Source organism: Pelodiscus sinensis, chromosome 3 (assembly GCF_052426305.1).
Source record: "Pelodiscus sinensis isolate ZL-2025 chromosome 3, ASM5242630v1, whole genome shotgun sequence".
In the NCBI taxonomy this organism is placed as follows: Eukaryota; Metazoa; Chordata; order Testudines; family Trionychidae; genus Pelodiscus; species Pelodiscus sinensis.
In genome coordinates, this window is record NC_143054.1 from 125522422 (window position 1) to 125542873 (window position 20452).

General features: G+C 40.5%; 1 protein-coding gene across 2 annotated transcripts in view; it reads left to right on the forward strand.

The window, feature by feature from the left end:
* The window catches only part of NUP133 (nucleoporin 133), a 55374-nt gene that overhangs the window by 32314 nt on the left and 2608 nt on the right, over nt 1-20452 (forward strand). The window contains exons 16-24 of one of the 2 annotated variants that reach the window (XM_075924725.2): nt 116-238; nt 2331-2430; nt 3014-3265; nt 4621-4754; nt 6378-6536; nt 7812-7947; nt 9582-9694; nt 12478-12558; nt 15727-15791. In XM_075924725.2, the coding sequence (XP_075780840.2) occupies nt 116-238; nt 2331-2430; nt 3014-3265; nt 4621-4754; nt 6378-6536; nt 7812-7947; nt 9582-9694; nt 12478-12558; nt 15727-15791 (1163 nt within the window). Of the gene's footprint in view, nt 1-115; nt 239-2330; nt 2431-3013; nt 3266-4620; nt 4755-6377; nt 6537-7811; nt 7948-9575; nt 9695-12477; nt 12559-15726; nt 15792-20452 lie in introns of both variants that reach the window. The other variant, XM_075924724.2, reaches the window with a different exon arrangement.

A 20452-nucleotide genomic window follows, 5' to 3' on the forward strand; every position in this document is an offset into this window, starting at 1 on the left:
TCAAGATTCTGTTAATACTTCAATATTGTCATAGATGGTACTTATTTGGCTGTTGTACATCACTTGATAATGGGTAGGCATATGTTCAATACAAATATTTTTATATGTTTTACAGGTATCCCAGATAGATATTATCTTTGAATGCTTATTAGATCATGAGGAGCAAATCTTGAAGGATACGCCAATCGAATCCATTGAGTGGGCCCAGATAGTTGTCGATGTGAATAACATCATAAAGGTATCAAATTGCATTGATTAAGGGAAACACTCAAGAAAAAAGCCAAGATTGGTATTTAGCAAGTTGAGTCCAACCCAACTTTCTGAGTTATTAGTAAGCAAGGGAAAGTTGTCAAGAATGTACTATTCTTTACACACAATATGAAAGAGAAAGAAAACAATAATTATTTCTAAATATAGAATTGTAGGAATGTGTAGGACTGGAAGAGCCCTTGAGAAGTCACCAAGACCAACCCACTGCTCTGAGGCATAATCAAGTAAACCTAGATCATTGCTGATAGGTGTTTGTGTAACCTGTTTTTAAAACTTCTGATGGTATGGATTTAAAACTTCCAGCTGGAAGTCTATTCCAGAACTTAATTACCTTTGTAGTTGGAAAGCTTTTGATAGTAGCTAAACTAAGGGCTTGTCTTCACTTCTGGGAACATTTTCTAGCATTCGATTTAGCAGGTCTAGTAAGGATCAATGATGGGGCCCTCATCAAGCCAGAAACTCCTCAGAGTTGCCAAGTTTCTCCCGCCAACCTCCCACTCTGGGGCTGCTCCAGAAAATCAATGCAAGGTTCATTGGCTCGAGCTATGCAATTCTCTTAGCTAGAGTTGCGATTCTTGCATCAATTTTTCTCCACCAGTGCAGACTTGTCCTTAATCTCCCTTTCTGCACATTTAGCCCATTGTTCCTTGGCTTATCCTCAGTGGACACAGAAAACAACTGATGAGTCATTTATAACGTCCCTTAACGTATTTGAAGATTTTTATTGAGTCCCTCTTCAGTCTTTTCTCAAGATTAAACTTGCTCAGTTTTTTTTAACATTTCCTCATAGGTCAGGTTTTCTAAACTTTTTATCATTTTTGTTGCTCTCTCCTGGATGCTCTTAAATTTGTCCACATTAAAGAGTGGCGTCCTGGACTAGCCACAGTATTCCAGCTGAAGCCAGTACTGATTGCCACAAATGCTGGGTAGAGCAGAACAATTACCTTCCATGTTGTGTGTACAACACTTTTTTATATATCCCAAATGGTACTGACCTTTTTTTGCAATTGCATTATGTTGTTGACTCATACTGAATTTGTGATCTGCTGTTAACACTCGGATCCTTTTCAATAACACTATTCCCCCTTGCCAGTTGTTATCGGGGATTTGGCTGGAATGGATGAACAGAGAAAGCAGGGAGACATTGGGGAGAGGTGGGGTCCAGGCAGAGCAGGGCTGGAGTGTGAGCCTAGCCACAAGCTGGGGAGCTTGCCCTCCCCAAGCAACATAGTCACCCACTACCCATGACAGCAACATGGATTGTTGCTGTTTTAGGACATGGGGCTTGGAAAGTCTTTGCTTTTCCAAACTACTGCAGGGAGGCAAAAAGGAAAGTAATGAAAGCAAGGTCATGTTGGATTTATCTTCCCCTCCCCTCCTTTACCTTACATTGGATCCGAAAGAAAGGTGGAAGGGAATTTACTAGGCTTGTGATCTCCACCAGATCCTTTCATAGAGCTAAAGGAGGTAGTATAGTCTGGATGCCTCCGCAGACCTAGAGGAGGCAAAGTTAACTCCCTTCACAGAACTAAGGAAGCACTGAAATCAGTGTGATATGGATTGCCACCTTTACTTTTCATCCTTAGCAGAAAGGAGATGATAAAGCAATGGCCATGAACTGCAGCAATGCACAGGGCCAGAAGAAGGGAAAAAGATCAGTATTAGACAGGGTGGCTAGTTGCCCACATCCTCTGAGCTCAGGAGGCAGCAGAAGTACTGGAGTGGGATTGAAGGCACATGGTGACTGTCCTACTTGAACTGCTTTGTATAGGAACCTTAAAAGTAACAACATAACTAGAAGCCTGGGTGGGACTATTGATAGAATATGTGCATAGTATAGAGCTTACAACTCCTGGGCATGCACATTAATGCTTCTTGCTAGGCTTTGCGTGCTCTCCTGTTTGAGTTGCATGCAGCAGTAGAGGGTGAAAGAAATGACCATAGAAAAACATGACTGAAAGAGAAAATGTGGCAGGAGTGCTTAATTAAGTATACTTTTCAAGAATGCTCAAGTTTGTGAAATTGACACTTCAAAGTCTGGTCTGTTTAATGTTGTACAGGATATGCTACAAACTGCCAGCCAGTATCGCCAGTCTAGAGCCTCTTTATATAAAACAGGAGAGCTTCCAGAAAGAGAACCTGAATATATTCCATGGACAGGTGAGAATAGTGAAAATGTTAGACAAATTAATATCTGTTTTAAAATATTAGTTAGATTCTATTCACGTGTTTCAGAACATTAGAAATCAGAGGATACTGTCATTGCCTTTACTCAAACTGTGAATGTTAAACTGGACTACTACTGCTGCTATGTAGATCTATATGGACAGTAGAACCTAATGGTTAAGTTTTTGATGAATGGTTGATTTCTCCATTACTGATGACATTCCTTTAAACTTGTTACTCTGGATATTGAGAATCTGGTAACAAAACAAAGTGCCAAAAGTTGAGAGGCAGAACTAATTTTTCTTTTTATTGTGTCCTGATTCTAGCTGACATGAAAAAATCAAGAATTTTAACATTAAACCGAAACTTAAAATATAATCTCACTCTGTTTTAAAATAGAAAGATAGAGTTTGAGGCCCACTATCAAGAGTAAAAAACTGACATTTGCTCACTTTGCTTTTTGTGTTTTTCTCTCTTTAATGCCTATAATTGTGCTCCCTTCATACTATCATATAAAGTCACAAGCTAATTATAGAATCTAATTTTTAAAATGTTTACTGTTTTTTATCTTTCCAAGCATCTAGTGGTCCAGCTGGCATACGAACAGCAATAATACGTCAGCATGGAATTATTCTGAAGGTTGTTTATCCTCAAGTGGACAGTAACCTCCGTAGCATTGTGGCTGAACAGTTGGTGGCGCTGCTTGATGGCTTTCTAGATGGCTTTGTTTCTCAGCTCAAATCTGTGGACCGACCTACTGATCAAGATAGATACAATAATTTAGAAATGGAATATGTTCAGAAAAGATCGGAACTTTTGTCACCCCTTCGTAAGTGCTGATCTCTTTTCCTTAGTGTAAGGGTTAACAATTCATCTAGGAAACTGCATGGAATGTTTTTATCCAAGCAAATATAAAAAGTTTTTTAAAAAAGTTCCACATCAAGAGTAAAATGGTATTTATTTAAATATATGTACACGCACAGTTCTGTGGAGTGTATTAGTTCTTTGTGCTATTTAATGGGGAATATAGCTATAAAAATAAATTGAAGAAAATGGAATTTTTATCGATTCTAAATCAAATCTATATAGCAGACAAAACTGTTTCTTGAATTGTAAATTTAGAGTATTTTTACCAATTACTTATTGCAGAGTCTGATGCCAGGAACTTGATATGACTTGACAGTGTTGAATGAAAATAGCTTTAAAATATATTTCTAAGTAGGTCTGTTTTGTTGCTCCTTAGCTATAGATCCTGTCTGTTTGAATATTTATCAGGTGGTACATTCATCTAACATAAATATTAATTGTATAATGTTGATTATATATTATTTTAATAATCATAGCTTAACTTGTCATTGATGTAGCCAAAATATTTTGGGTTAAATAATGTAATCTTGGTAATAATGCTCAATTATAGTAGGTAGCACAAAGGAAGCATAATATTTGGTAAGTTTATGAACCTGATGTTTTTTGTGGTTTAAAATGAATTACATTAAGGGAGGAGTTGAATATTAAACCCATCATCTTTTAAGATTGTCATTAGGGAACTCATGGAAAATTGTGTTCTGAAAAATTGCATGATAATCTTTCTGTACTAACATATATACTGTGTGTTCTGATAGTGTGTAAATATATATCAGTTTTGTAACAATGTATTCTGTGTAAAGCTTTAATTTCCTTAGTAGAACACTGATGGCCCTTGAATCTCATTTCTCTTGACTTTTAGATCAAAATTGAAATGACTAATAACAATGTATTGTGTATATAAATGTAGTAATCCTTATATTCTATACATTGACAAAAAATGTCTGATTTTGTTACTTTCGCACTTGAGATACCTGATTCGAACTGTAAATATTTATGAAAGCAAAGAATTTCAAAGGTGCTAATAGGAGTGGTATGCTTCCTTTCAGAGGTGGCTGGGTGCCTAACAGGACTGTATGGCTCTGAAAATATCCCTGAATTATTGTGCTACTTACTGTATAATACATTTATGCATGTTTACATAAGCACATACTTCAGTTGTGGTTTGAAAGCACAAATGAATGCATACTTGATATACACATTTTTTATGTTTTAGGAGTTTTGAATTATTTTTATTATTGTGATCCAAGACAGCATGCATCCTCTTGCAGACAAAGGCAAGTAAGTTTCATTGACTTGTTTCTCTTTTGGGTTCCCTAGTTTCTCTAGGACAATACCAGCTGACAGCTGCTTTAGCAGAGAAGTATTGTGACTTTGATATCTTGGTACAAATGTGCGAGCAGACTGATAATCAGACCAGACTGCAACGTTACATGACGCAGTTTGCAGATCAGGTAATGTTTTACCTCACTCACTTAGACATTGTTCTGCGGTAAGATGGGATATAAATCATTGCCATCAAAACACTGATGGTAATTTTAGGCTTTCAAAGCCCATTAGTAGACTTTGATATCTTAGGTCATTTTTATATTTAAAAAGTTCTTTTCCTATCTTTTGATTCTCCATACTAAGTGACACAAAATTAAAATGAATCTTGCTGAATAAAAAGCTTGTATCTAGAAATGGGATTTTACCTTGTTTAGTGGGTGGTATCCCTCTTCTGATATTCTGTTAGCTTCAGAATATGAATTTAAACAGGAGACTCAGCGGTCAGTTTAGTTACTACAAGTTGCATCTCCCTTAACCAGGACTCTCTGGTCCAGCAACATCTGTAGTCTGGAAGGACCACGGATGTTCTTGGACAGGAGAGCCCTGGAGCAGGATGACCAGCAGCTGGAAGCCCAGAGAGCTGGTGGTAGTGGGGCCAGAGCTATGGCAACCCAATCAACTGTGGGACCAGTGCAGCCTGGCAGGCCACTACAGCTCACCAGGTGCTCCATTTCGCCCAGCTGTGGGACCAGGGCTGAGCATTGCTTGGGTGGCATGGGGCCGGGGCAGGGCTGTGGCCACTGCAGTCTGAGCGGCAGTGGAGCTGGAGCCACCTGCCACCCAGAATTGGGGCTAGGGCTGCAGCAGCCCAGCCGCAGCGGGGCCAGAGCAGGGCAGCCCAGCCAGGGCTGGAGTGGGACCAGGGTTGGGAACTGTCAGCAGGCAGCCTGTTTGGGAAGGAATGAGCCGGTGGCAGGTAGGGACTGAGGGCTAAAAGACTCATGGCAGGGGACCTCCCCTGGTCCGGCAGATTCCTTCCTTTGGAACCGGTCAGGTCCCGAAGGTCCAACCTGTACTAACAATTATCTATTTTTCTCTATCTTCTTTAGTTATTTTCTTCTGAGTCATTTTGTCAATAAAGTAATTTTTTTTTAATTGTTTGACTCGCCTCTACTACATAACATATATTCAGTCCGAATCTATTTCTAAGTCTTGCAAGTACATGCGCAAGGTAAAATTACTTGTTGCATTTTGTAGTCTACTGTATTTGAAAGTGGGCATGAGACTTCCACAATCATTCATCTAATTTAAAGCTTTGTAGAAAAGTGATCCTTTAAGATGATTTTATATAACACCGGATCCTTTTGTTTTCAGTATAACTTTTGTGTTAAAAATAATTTGGTCAAAATATAGTAAGACTCTGTGTTGTAATCATAAGCAATGTGTACACAATTTGTTGAAATTTGAGAATTAATATAGCAATTGTGAATGCATTTTATGGACAGTGATTCTGCATGTGAGAATAATTCAAACTAAATTTCATACTAAGGCTGTTCCTGTTGTGATAGACTATGAGCAACTTAATTTTTTAAAAATATGTAGAGAATGGTGTAGATCCTCTTCAATAGACATTTACATATTTTATCAAAACACTAGCTTTCCCCTGGCTTTTTATTAAACTTTCCCCTCTGGTTTGGTTGAATAGGTAAATCCATGTTCTAACCACCTGTGTGTGCTCTGTATAGTATTTGTGTTGAAACTAAATTGGAGACTTAAAAACTCACGTGTTCATTCTCTGTAATCTTTAGAATTTTTCAGATTTCCTGTTTCGTTGGTACTTAGAAAAAGGAAAGCGAGGAAAGCTGTTATCTCAGCCTATTGCTCAGCATGGACAGCTGGCCAGTTTCTTGCAAGCTCATGAGCATCTCAGCTGGTTACATGAAATCAATAGTCAAGATTTGGAAAAGGTAGGCTTCCTTTTTATAAAATTAACTGAAATATTTGTCGAAAAATTAACAATTTGGTAAATACACATACAAGTACAAGGGTGTTCTAGTCACAACTAGGGATGTAAAATCCCCTTTAGTTAACTGGTTAAACATTATGTTTAACTGATTACACAGGAGTGGATGGGGGGAGGAGGCCGCAGCTGGGCTGGAGTGGCCCCTTCCTCTGCCATGGGTAGGGGCTGCTCCAGCCTGGCTAGAGCAGCCTCTGTCTCCCATGAGCCCAGCCTGGGTGAACTGCAGATGGGAGCTGGTCCTGGGCCATTAGTTAACCATAACCAGTAAGTATCACCCGGTAAGGGCAAAACCAGGGAAACGCTAAACTGACATTCTTGATATTTCCAAAGAAGGTAATTTGTTTAAAAAAAAGATTTGTCTTTGTAGTGCATTAACCAGTTAAAATCTTTATTCAAGCCTAAGTTGATAGTGTTGTCAACTGTTATTTCCTACAGAGGTAATTTCCCTGTATTTGCTTCCCCACATCAAATGCTGTGAATGGGACACATCCACCTTGACTTAATTAGCTTCATTAATGCTGGTCCTACAATTGACAAGTAACTTCCTTCGCTGTTATATATACCCCTGACTCTGTAATTTCCACTCCCATTTCATCTGATGAAGTGGGTTTTACCCACGAAAGCTCATAACCCAATAAATGTGTTAGTCTGTAAGATTCCACAGGACTGTTCACTGTTTTTACACTTAGGCTACATCTACACTACATGTTTTTGCAGCAGAAAATATGCTAATGAGGAGCTCATTAGCATAAATTGTGACATTCGCATATTATCTGCTGTTCCTTTTTGCACAAGGGGTTTTTGCGCAAAAAGCAGCAGTGTAGCCGGAGAGGCATAAGGATCTTGCACAAAACGGGTTTTTTTTTACAAAACAGAAGCGGCTACACTGGTTCTTTTTGCGCAAAAACCCCTTGTGCAAAAAGAAATGGCAGCAAATATGCTAATGATGTCACAACTTATGCTATAAGTGACCCTGGTATACATCCATTCCACACTAAATTCATTGATACTTATAGGAACTGATCTGTTATAAGACCTCCTATTCCCTGCTCTTAAGTTGTGCAACCTTTCCCCCCAATTGGAAATCAGTCGCGGGGGAAAAAATTCCTGCTTTAAGTTGTTTCTCTATAAGTACAAGTTTTTTTGAAATGTATATTGTACTTGTAGCAAGGACGGCCTGTACCTTTAGTGTTACTTCTAATCTCCTTCTTAACTTTAGGCTCACAAAACGCTGCAGGCTTTGGCAAATGTGGAGACCAGATATTTTGCGAAGAAGAAAACTCTTCTTGGCTTGTGTAAATTAGCTGCATTGTCATCTGACTTTTCAGAGGACCTACTGCAAGAAAAAATAGAAGGTAAGAAATAAAAGCAAAGCAAAGAGGTTACCAAAATAATGGATTTCTTTAATCAGAATCTTTTTAAAGTCTTACACATAGTAAAGTTAAAACCTTAGTATTGGGGCTTTGGAAATTTTCACCATCAGTGTTGTCTAGTGTCACTGGACAATTTGGACCCTAGTTGTAAGGTATACAATTACTTTTTAAAAAAGCACTATCAGCTGCTCTGATAAATAGGTTCATGAAATTACTGCAATTCACTTTTTTAAAAGAATCACACTGATCTTTTCTTGGAGCCTGTTGTTTATATGTATGTTGTATGGTGTTGACTGTCTGGAACTGAGGTTACATGATGCTACATGCCCTCATGTAGTTGCAAGAAAAACCCTTGGCAGCTTGAAAGCCTTCCTGTTTTTCTTTTACTAGATTTTAAATGTGAAGGTTTTAGCATATGTATTGTTAATTTGGATTGTCAATGGTTTTAAAATATGCACTTACATTGTTTTGGTACGGATGTGGTTTCATAATGCTTTAATTCAAAATGTATTAAGGATGAAAGCACCTGTCCCTCTTAAAGTGGCTAAACGGGTCCTGCAACCCTGCCTCAGTTTTCAAAATGTAACATACTCTTCCTGTGACGGTATCTATTGCTACATTATCATCACCAGTTTGTGGAAAGGCTCATAAAAGGTTCTTCAAGAATAGAACCCTTACAGCTTCTGCTGTAATATTTCCCACCAGGGGAGCATTAACATACACATCTTGCAATTGCTAATACAACAGTATTTTTTGTTCATTTGTTTTAGTGACTGTATATAGCTATACTTGAATCATCCCTGTTAGTATCTGTGTTTTTAATCTTACTTAGATGACAGTTCACTGCATATCAACACTATTTTCATCTTAACTTTCATTTTTAATTAAAATACTTGTATTGGGAATGTATAGTGCTCTTCATTTAGTTTTTGTAGGGAATTGAACAATAATCTGTATACCCAAAGTGAAATGGTACTGAAAAGGGACATTAATGAACTAAGCAGAAATTTTGAAACTGTGCACTTCAGCTTTTAATATGTTTAATCTCTTACCTAAACTTTTTAAATAAAATAAACTGACAATCAAATTTTGAAGCCAAAAAAGTAAATTTTGCAAATTGTAAAAGCAGCCACTCTGGAAATACATGACCATGCTGAAGGACCACCTTTGAAATGTAGGGAGGAGAGCCTTAAACAAGTGAAAAAGAACAGTCTTGTGATTTGAGTCAGGAACTCAGGAGATATGGGTTCAGTTGTTGGTTCTGCCAGAGACTGTGTGACTGTGAGCTAGTCGCATAATCTCTCTGTGTAGCATATGAATAATATGTCCTTTTTCCCAGCTTTTGTCTTGCTTGTATAGACTATACCCCCTTCAGAAAAGAATTTATCTCTGTACAGTGCCTAGGACATCAGGGCCCTAGTCTCAGTTAGGAAGTCTGTGTGCTTCTGTAACACAAGTAATGTTTGAAAACTCTAAATAAACTATGCTCTTTAATACAAATATTTTTGCAAACCCGAATAGTTTTGTGATTTGTCATGACTTTTTGTTTGGCATGTTTAATGATCACAGTATAAATAATCATGTGAAATATTCTTCCAATCTAATGCAAGCAATAGCAGAACAGGAGCGTTTTCTTTTGCATCAGGAGACCTTGCCTGAACAACTGCTGGCAGATAAACAGTTGAACCTCAGCGTCATGCCTGTATTGACTGCACCTCAGCTTATTGATGTATGTACCTCATTTTCTTAACTAAAGTTTACCTTTGTGATGCTATTTTGCACAAAATTGGTGAGAAGATCACAATTTAATTGCCTTTTTGTTATTTAAAGGATGCTTTTTCACTCCTCAATTGTAAAATATGAATTGGTTATTTATATTTAAGCCTCCAGTACTGCTTTATGTTTAAAAGAAAAACTTCAAGATATTGCTTCCAGTTCCTGCTTTGGCCACTGTCGGAAGACAGCATACTGGGCTAGATGGACCCTTTAGTCTGATCCAGTATAACTGTTCTTATGTACAAATTGCCTTACCAGCTTCCATGCCCTCTTGGTAGCATGCTCTCTTTTCACCAGCTTCTTTTGTACCACCCACTGATGTGTGCAGAAAATAGAGGAATGCATGATGACTGCATGTTGCTACAGTCACCATCGAAAGAAACCAGAACCTATTACTAGTGTCATTTCTGGTATTCATTACACTCTAGATCGGCAACCTAGGCTTAGTTAGTAGACCACATGTGGCCCTTCTTTATCTCAGTGGGCTTTCAAGATTGTCATAACTAAGACAGTCTCCCAGGGTAGGATAGTTTTGCTAACTATGCTTGCATACCTAGAATTTGCAGGGTGTGTCAATTGAACCAAAGTAGTACTTTCATTGAATGCAGAGGGAGCTCGTGGCTCTCACGGTCAGTGTTGTGTGCGGTCAGCATGCACCTCACTTCACATGCCCTTACTTTAAGTGTGTGTCACTTTAGTAATATCAGTAAGACACAAACTACATGAATGGAAACAAGTGGAGTCAGGGCACCAGTACACAAAATGTCTCATGAGCCACACACAGAAGTGTTGTACAGCCTCTACAAAAGAAGCAGCAAATTGCACATTCTGTCATTACTGTACTCCTGTCTTTTTGGACCTGCCCTATTAGTCAGCAGGTTCTGAGCCTCCTACCCACACCTTAAACTAGGCTAATTTGGGGGCAGAGGGAGAGGAGGACTGTGATGGGTTTCCCTCTGGAACTTGGGTACCACTGTGCCCTCTGATCCACCAGCCTTGTTTACCTATCACACCATATGATTGTGACAAGTTGCAAAGCCCTCCAGCCTGCACTTTCACCCAAATGTAGTTACACACAGGCTCTCTAACCACTAGTTTAGGACTCCCTAGCAGTACCATCTTACACTGGTCAAATCTGTCCAATATATGGATTAAATGCCCAGTCTGCCTCTCTCTCAGTGTGAGGTGGACATACTTGTAACCAAGCAGAGATTTTCCCCAAGCATTCTAATAAAAGATTTAAAGGTTTAGATTAAAATATAAAGTAAGTTTATTAACTACAAAAGATAGATTTTTAAATGCTTACAAGTGATAGCAAATTAAAGCAGAAAAACCACATACTAATCTTAATATTAGATTGGCAATGAAATAGTAGATTCTCACCTTAATTGATGGTACTGGCAGACTCCTATATTTTTAAGGCCTTAATTGCACTTGCTTTTCAGCTTGGAATTCCCAGGTGTTTCATATACAGGCTAGAAATCCCTTTAACCTGGGTCCAACACTTCCCCCAGTTCAGTGTTTGTTCCAGGAGTCATCTCATGTGGGAGAGAAGAAACTCAGAAGATATCAGTCTCTACCTTTTTATAGCTTTTGCATATGGTGGTAACCCTTTGTTTCAAAGCTTGGATCCAGACCAGTTTGTGGGAAAATACTGACATTTCAAGGTGGAGTCCAGCATCTTGTGGGCTGGTCACATGTCCTTGTAGAGTCATAGCAGGTATTACCTACAGATTTCCTGTAGCATTCTTAGGAAGTATCACCAAGTGGACGTAGGCTTCTCCCAGAGCCTATTAATTTTCCTTAATGGACCATTATCCAGAATAGGCCCTTTCCAACCCACCATCCAGACTGAAAGCATCTTGCGTAGTGTTACCGAGGTGTAACAACATCTGAAGTAAAGATACATAAATAATACATGCATACAAATAGGATAATCATATTTGTAAATCATAGCCTTTTAATGACACTTTACACAGCCCATCTTGTACAAAATCATAATTATGTTATAATCATATAATATCAGTATTAAGAATATGGGGTGCAGTGTCACAAGGGGATATATTTATTTTCAAGCAGCTGAGACAGCTGACTGCATCCATTTTTCCTCTAATTTCCTGCTGCCATAAGATCAGTGTCTTTAGTCTCTGCTTATAATCAGAGAGTGAAAACCAGGGGCTGGGAACAAAATATTATATTAGTCTTAATCTTACATTTCAATTTAAAATCCCGATTCAGCATATGAAACCTCTGTATTAAAGGGTCAGTTGGCAAAATATGTGTCTGAAGTTTTAAATGTAAAAGGCTGATTTTGAATTTTGATAAGAAGCATGTCCTCAGGAGATGAAAGATAATACATGCATTTTTATATTCCTGTGAGCTTAATTACCAAAATTTTCTGCAAGCTCATTTTATTTGTGGCACTAAGCTCTGGCTACAGAGGGCTAGGGATGTTGCAGCCTTAAACGGCATTTAAATTTGAAACCTATACTATACCAGCCTTATAGACAATATAGTCTTTCCACAGACTATTGTCATGTGGGTGGAATGCTTGTCTAAAACCTTGACTATATTCCTTACCATAAAAATACTTGCAGCCGAATCAATACATATTTCAATGAAAAGGTCACATAAGTGGAAAATACATGATGGTCTTCCCACAGACTTCTTCACGATATCAATTTACATCAGTTTGCAAGCTAAAAATAATTCTGTACTTAATCTTTCATACCATAGCTATACATATGTGATGAGAACAGAAGAGCTAATGAGTATGACTTCAAGAAGGCACTGGACCTACTGGAATATATTGATGAGGTAGGAAAACTTGTTGGAAGAAATCAGAATCAGAGGAGGTATATTTTAACTTCTCTGAGCTGGTATTATTACTTGAGGAATACATACTGGTCTTTGGCGTCCACCAATGAAAGACCATTTCTCGTTTTTTTAATCTTTGGAGATTTAATGTTAAATGTGGTGTAAGTCAAAGTAACTGTGGTTTAGATAGTAAGTGAAGTAACACTTAACATAGTAAATTTCAACATGATAGACCCTCTGTGTTACATTGAGAACCTTGTCAGTCTACAGTTGTCACCAGACAAGAAAAGGGAGAGGTAGGGATCCATTCAGTTTTAGGATAACAGTACTTACTTGTCCACTGTTTTCAGTTTATCTGTGTGTACCAGTAAGTAATCCAAAATGAATCCGCCATGCCTCCTCAAATGATATGCCATTTCAGAGCAGGGTTTATTTTAAAATTATCTAGGAAGGATTGCTATAGAAGTGCCAAAAAGCATTTCTGGGCTTCTTGGTATGGGGAGAATCATCTCTGATGTTCCCAGCTCTTTCTACTCTGAAGGGCTTCAAGTTTGGATGTACTCTATGATAATACTTTGTGTCACAATAAGGTCATTGTGTTGCCAAGTAATAACTTTGCTGGTCACATGATTATTTAATTTGAAATTAAGACCTTGAATTATGGTCTTTTCTTTCTTAAAGTTTCTTTCTGTAGTACTTAAGTACAGTAAACTTCCAATAATCTGGCACCTTTAGGACCCAGGGGGTGCCAGATTATCAGATATGCCGGACTATCAGAAGGGGGGATATGAGGAGTCTGGAGTGGGGTGGGAGGGTATGCCACCGCAGACCCATCATAGCCCCCCTTTACGATAGTCTGGCTCTGCCCCAGGCGTCCCTGATTCAGTTGCTGCTGGTCAGTTTCAGCAGCAGCTGAATCGGGGATGCCTGCAATAGAGCAGCTGGGGTCCTGCCGGGTTGTTCCCACAGCGCCGTCCTTTGGAGCTGCTCTGCCCCGGGCTTCCTGGAATCAGCCGCTGATCAGTTTCAGCAGCGGCTGACTTGGGAACCCCTGGGGCAGAGCAGCTGGGGTCCTGCCGGGTTGGTACCGCAGCGCCAAGGGGCGGCGCTACGAGACCAACCCCGCAGCACTCCAGCTGCTCTGCCCCAGGCGTCCCCAAGAGCAGCTGGGGTGCTGCCGGGTTGGTCCCGCAGCCCCAAGGGGCAGCGCTACGAGACCAACCCGGCAGCACCCCAGCTGCTCTGCTCCCGGCTTCCCCATTCAGCTGCTGATCAGTTTCAGCAGCAGCTGAATGGGGGAAGCCTGTCCGGCTGCCCCAGCACTTCCGGGTTCCTGATGGTGCCGGACCATCAGGAGTCCCGGAGCATTGGATGCCGGATTAATGGAGTTTTACTGTAATTCTGATTTGTGCTTTGTGTGAAAAGTTATGTAGAAAACATTTGCTTTTATTTTGTGTAGTTGTTACATATATTTGCACATTATTGCATGTAACAAAGGGAAGAGAAGAATGTTAATGTTTGGGACAGTGTATTGTATTGATAGACCCAGATTTAGTTTTCCTCCACTCTAACAAAAAAGTTGGTTCACACACCTATCCTGATTTGGCTGCTATATAAAAACTAAGTGTAAATACTATTACTTTGGGAGAGAATAGCATTAAAGGGATTACTGAACTTTGTTGCTTCTCTTCTTTCACTTGTCATTTTGCCTTTTTCCAGGTTCCCTCCATCCTTTGTGAAAATAAGAATTAAAACGATCTTTTATTTAAATTAGAGACGCTTAGGTATCTAAGTAAGAATACACACTACAAATGGAAAAGCATAAGTTCAACTAAAATTTCTGAGTGGACATAGTCAGCCTAACTTAGAATTTCATTTTTATCATTGTTGGACAAGCATGATTGACAAGAGGAACTGCAGAAGTTGAGGCTAGACATAGGTTGCCTAATTATTCTTGTTAGCGTGTGACTGGGACAGCTAACTGACATAAAGTTGATAGCACAAGGACTTAGCTCACATTCTTGCTTCCAGAATTCCCTTAGCCTAGATTTCTCAGTTTCTCCTATGAGGGGTATTTAAAATAGCTGAGATGCCCAAGAAGGCTAAGGGGGAAACAAATGTTCCTTTGTGATTACAGCATCATCCTCTGAGCAGAAAGGTCTAATGCCAAGCCTCTTACTGTCTCTGCTAGAGGTCTGTCTGCACTGGGGTAAACATGTATTTTAAAGACATACCAGCTAACCCATTTAAAAATCCTAATGTGGATAGGGTAAACTGTATTTTAACATACGATAGTTATCTGGTCCTGGTATACACCTAGCTAGTGTGTGTTGGTCATACTAAGGTTTCAAACATATTAGCTAACTTAGATTTTAAAAGACACATAAATATGTATAGAAAGCATGGGGTTGGAAAAATGTATAGCCTCAGCTGTAAGATGGAGAGAAGCAGCCTTCAATGGTTGAAGTCTGAGCCACACCATTCCATGGTGTCCTAAAACGGGATTTGCATTCAGAGATAAGGTGGATTGATTTTTAAATCTAGGCAATTTAAATCACCCCCCAAAAATCATTGATTTTAAATCAAGTTACCAAAAAAGTTAAGACTTCCTGTGCTTAATTTTGGTGCAAACCTCATTGAACTCATTGGCACTTCTGTTTTTTGAGAAAATAAGTATTGAATGGGGTTACCTTGGTATGCTGATGTAAAATTTCAGCAGTTACACGTTTACACGCAGGAGGGGGCTCCTTCCCCTCTGCAGATGCCTCTGATACTGGGGGCAGAAGGGGTGGAGGCACCTTTGTGGGAGGTGGCTCCTGTGCATACTAGCTCACCCTTCCTCTCCCGACCCTGTCCTACTGCCTCTTATACAGAGGCAGAGTGTGTGTGTGGGGAGGGGGGAGAGGGGGAATGGGGAAGAGGCGAGGCGCTCCATGTAACCGTGCACATTAATTGATGAGCCCAGGCTCATCGGTTAACTCCATACATGGAAACACATTCACATCCCTGGTTACCATTTATTCTTTTGTAAATAAGAGTAATGAAAGCATTGAGGTTAACTCTCAAGTCTGATTGTGATGTGCTGGTTAGGAAAAACCCTTTATTTGTCTTTTAAATAAAAACCCAACAGTTAATTAATTTTCCTCTTTTTTTTCTTTTAAATTGGAGGAGGAGGAAGTGGACGTAAATGATCTTAAACTAAAAATTCTGTGTAAAGCTCTCCAAAGAGACAGGTGGGTCCTAACTGAATGTACATGAAATGTACAACTTTCTCTATTCATAGCATTGATTTTTCTTAATGGTAATTTTTGTACCATCCAGCTTCTGATATTAGCTTGAGTGTTCAGATTGTATGTATGTATAATATAGATTCTGAAAAGTATGTTGAGAAAAATATGCTTTTTTTAGGGAGAGGGGAGAAGTATCACTTACAAAGATAATTCTGTAATAGCTTATCCATTAAGTCCTCTAGCTAGTCTACAAATATTTTAAACTTTTGGGGTATTCAAGAAACCATATAGTTGTATTTTTGGGGGGGGTTGCCTTTACTAAGTGGGGAGAGATGAATTGCTATGAAACGGGATTTTCTTCTTTGAGTCAAACAGCATATTCAATTTGTGGAATAAGCAGATTCCCAGGCTTGGGATCTTCTAGAACAGAGTTTCTCAATGACTAGTCACATGTTCTGAAGGCAGCAAGTTGGTCCTTAGAATAAAATAGGTAGAAAAACGCCATTCTAGAGCACTGTCCATTGAAACAGCTGCTGGAGACTTTCAGATCACTTATGCTGGATACAGAACTGTTTTAATAAATTATTCTTCAAAGTAGGGATGTAAGCAACTAGTCACTCCCCCCCACTCTTGCTGCCTCTATCAGAAAGAGGCAGCAGAGTGGGGGGGGAAAGGAGGGAAATGCTGGGGGCGGGGGAGCCGGCTTAAAAGCTGGTTCACCCTAGCTCCAGCTTTGTGAGAGGGGGCAGGAGCGCAGTGGCTGAGTTCCACCTTTGAAATGTACAAGACTCTCCATTGGACCTCTTGTATATTTCAAAGCAGAAGCAAGGCATGGAGCCTGTGGCCAGCAGGGGACCGCTGGGGCTCATGTACATTTCAAAGTTGGAACGCCGCGCAGCGCTTCTGTGTTTGAAATGTAGCAACAGCCCAGCAGAAGCGCACTTGTCGACTAATTGAATAGTCGATGGAAATTCCATCGGTTGTTCGATTAGTTGATTCATCTAATTTTAACATCCCTACTTCAAAGTCAGCAGTGTTGGTTGTTCAGCACTGAACTTGAATCACTTGGACAGCTCCAAGGTCTTTGGTTCTGCTTATGCTGAGCACAAACACTTTGGTAAGTTGTTTCTCACTTTGTAGTCCACAGAACAGGATCATTGGCACTGGAAGAGACAAGGGACCTAGACGTTGTTCTAGCTAGCTGTAGAGCCACTTTGACTAGTAGATCTCCAAAGTCAATGCTGGACACACCTTGCTAGACTAAATCGACTGAATCTGAAGAGCTTCCCTCATCACCAGTGTTTGGAGCAACCCTTCTGCTTTTCACAGATTCCTTGATCAGTGGTTCTCAACCAGGAGTACGTATACTCCTGGGGGATATGCAGAGGTCTTCTACTCATCTACATATCTGCTTAGTTTTACAGCAGGCTACGTAAAAAGCAATAGTGAAGGTAGTGCAAACTGAATTCTCATGCAGTGACTTGCAGGACTATCCTTGGGGGGATGTGGTACCCAGAGCAACCCCCTTATCTCAGGCCCTTCCTCACCTCTTTCTGCCCCTGTTCTGCCCCCAAGTCCCGCTTCTACTTCGCCCCACCTCTTTCTGCTCCTGCTATTCTGCTGTCCACACTCTTTATCTTCCCACTCCTGCTCTGCCCTCTCCCACCTCCACTCTACCCCTTTTCTTAAGTCTCCTACCCCAAGAGATACAACCTGGGTGATTACAGTGGGGCCTAACACAGGGTGCCTGGCAGCAGAGGTTGCCCCCTCCACCCCCCGCCCTCAATGCAGCAACTGGAACCGGAGCAACCCAGTAGCCTGCTCTGCCTTGTCACTGTCTCCCAGCTGGGCCACTCCAATTCACCAGGGCAGCGGGAAGCATAATGACCTGGCTCACTCAACTCCCCAGAGCCCTGCAGTGGAGCAGGCCAGAAGGCTTGGCTTCCCACCATGGTGAAATGGAGACACCCAGCTGGGAAATGGCAGGGTAGAGCAGGCTGCTGTGTCACTCCACTACTCACGACTCCTGCTGCTGTGGTGAAAGCTGGGAGGGGGAGAGGACTCCTGCTGCTGCCCTGTGCCAGCCTTCCCACTCCCCAGGTAATTCCCCCAGGCCACCCTGGGCCCCATCTGTATAGGGGAGCATCCCGGTCGCAGGACAGTTGGGGTGGTTGCCACAAGGCCCTCCAAAGCGTGGAGCCTGAGGTGGCTGCTCCGAACCATCCTGTGGATGGGACAGCTCTGTCTTGTTTAGATTGCTCTATATACTATACACTGTAAATTCAAGTACAAGATTTATATTCTGATGTATTTATTTTATAATGATATGGTAAAAATAAGAAAGTAAGCAATTTTTCAATAATAGCATGCAGTGATCCTTTTATGTTTTATTGTCTGATTTTTGTAAGCAGTTAGCTTTTAAATGAGGTGAAAGCTGAAGAATCAGCCTCCTTGAAAGGAAGACAATCTGGAAAGGTTGAGAGCCACTTCTCTAGATAATGTTAATGACATATGAGCACTTTCCTTCTGGTTTTCAAATGCTAATCAGTCAGGTTTTTTCGAACTATAATCCTACCCCACTCCAAAGGGACAGAAGGAAAAATTTAACTTTTTTTCTTTCTTTTTTAGTAACATATTCTATGCCCACTGCACCATTGGCAGTCAAAAGGAGCTAAAGAACATTTGAAGCCCCTCCTGCTTAAAGGGGAGTTTCCAAAATGTAGTGATATCCAGAAAACCCCAAGCTTGCATGGCCAGGGACATTTATCCCACAAGTGGGAATACGCATGCAGCATAGTTACTAATTAGTCACCTTCCCCCCATTCCTGCTTTAAAACCTTCACAAATAGTTTTTAGGCCTTGTCCATGCTGGACCAAGACTAGAGTTCAGAAATGGTATTTAAACTCTACTAGAACAAATTGTAAACGTGCTCTGGGTTTGGCCCCATCCACGTTGGCTAGCCAATGTGTGCTGCAAACCAGTTGGGATGGAATAGTGTTTAGATCAGTTCACAGTTCACTAGGGTTCTGCAGCCAAGGAGGCTAATCCTTTTTCCAAAGAAGGTAGTGGCCATAGCATCTGCAAAATGCTGCATTAGGCATGGGACAACACCTGCTTTTAGGGGTGGAGCTTGTTACACTCCCTAACTTGATTACTATATATGGTGACTAGATTCTTTGTTACAATATCAAGACTTGCTATGCATGCTTAGCAAACATCCTAACCATGCTGGATTTCATTTCTCTCTTTCTCCTCACCACTCCAGTCTCTGTAGAAGGAATGAAGAAGATAGGGGAAAAGGAGAGTAACATGAAACTTGGTTGTTTTTCTCCCCAGTAGAAACCAAGGTTCTGTCACCCAAGGGTCTGTCCTGGGACCAGTCCTATTCAACTTATTTATAAATGATCTAGAGCTGGGGGCCAGACGTGGCCTTTGGCTTGCCTGAATTTTGCCCCAAGTCTCACCCCCCCAAGCATTGGGGAACCCACACTGGTGCTCCAGCCCCCTGCTCCCCACCTTGGGGGCTGGAGTGCACAAAATCTGCTAGGCTAGGCCCCCATAGGCTCTGGCGTATGAAGAGAATGTGGGAAGTTTCTTTCTCCTTCTCAGTCGGGGGTCACTGGATTTTTCCTCCACATCCCACTTGTGTGCAGCCCCCCAACTGATTTTTTTGTGGGTCAGTGGCCCTCAAAACAGAAAAGGTTCCACACTCCTGATCTAGAGAGAGGGGTAAACAGTGAGGTGGCAACATTTGCAGATGATAGGTAAGACCAAAGCAGACTGTAAAAAGCTTCAGAAAGCTCTCACTAAACTAAGTGATTGGGCAACAAAATGGCAAATGAAATTGAATGTTGATAAATGTAAAGTAATGCAAATTGGAAAAAAAATTCCAGTTATACATACAATATGATGGGGACTAATTTAGCTACAGCTACTCAAGAGAGATCTTGGAGTCATTGTGGATAGTTCTCTGAAAACATCCACTCAGTGTGCAGCAGCAGTCAAAAAAGCAAATAGAATGTTAGGAATCTTTAAAAAGGGGATAAAGAATAAGACAGGGTATCTTATTGCCTCTGTATAAAACCATGGTACACCCACATCTTGAATACTACGTACAGATGTGATCACCTCATCTCAAAAAAGATATATCGGCACTGGAAAAGGTTCAGAAAAGAGCAACAGAAGTGTAGGTGTTTGGAATGGGTGCCATATGAAGAGAGATTAAAAAGACTTGGACTTTTCAGTTTAGAAAAGAGGAGACTAGGGGAATATAAGAGGTCTATAAAATCATGACTGGTGTGGAAAAAGTGAATTAAGAAAAAGTTATTTACTTATTTCTACAATATAAAAACTAGGGGTCACTAAATGCAATTAATAGGCAGCAGGTTTAAACAAAAGGGAGTTTTTCTTCACTCAGTGCACAGTCAACCTGTGGAACTCCTTGCCAGAGGATGTGGTGAAGACTAGGACTTTAACAGGGTTCAAAAGAACTAGATAGATTAAAAGAGGTTAGGTACATTAATGGCTATTATCTAGGATGGGTAGAAATGGTGTCCCTAACCTTTGTTTGTCTGGGAATGGATGACAGGAGAGGGATCACATGATGATTACCTGTTGTGTTCCCTCCCTCTGGGGCATTTGGCATTGGCTACTATCAGCAGTC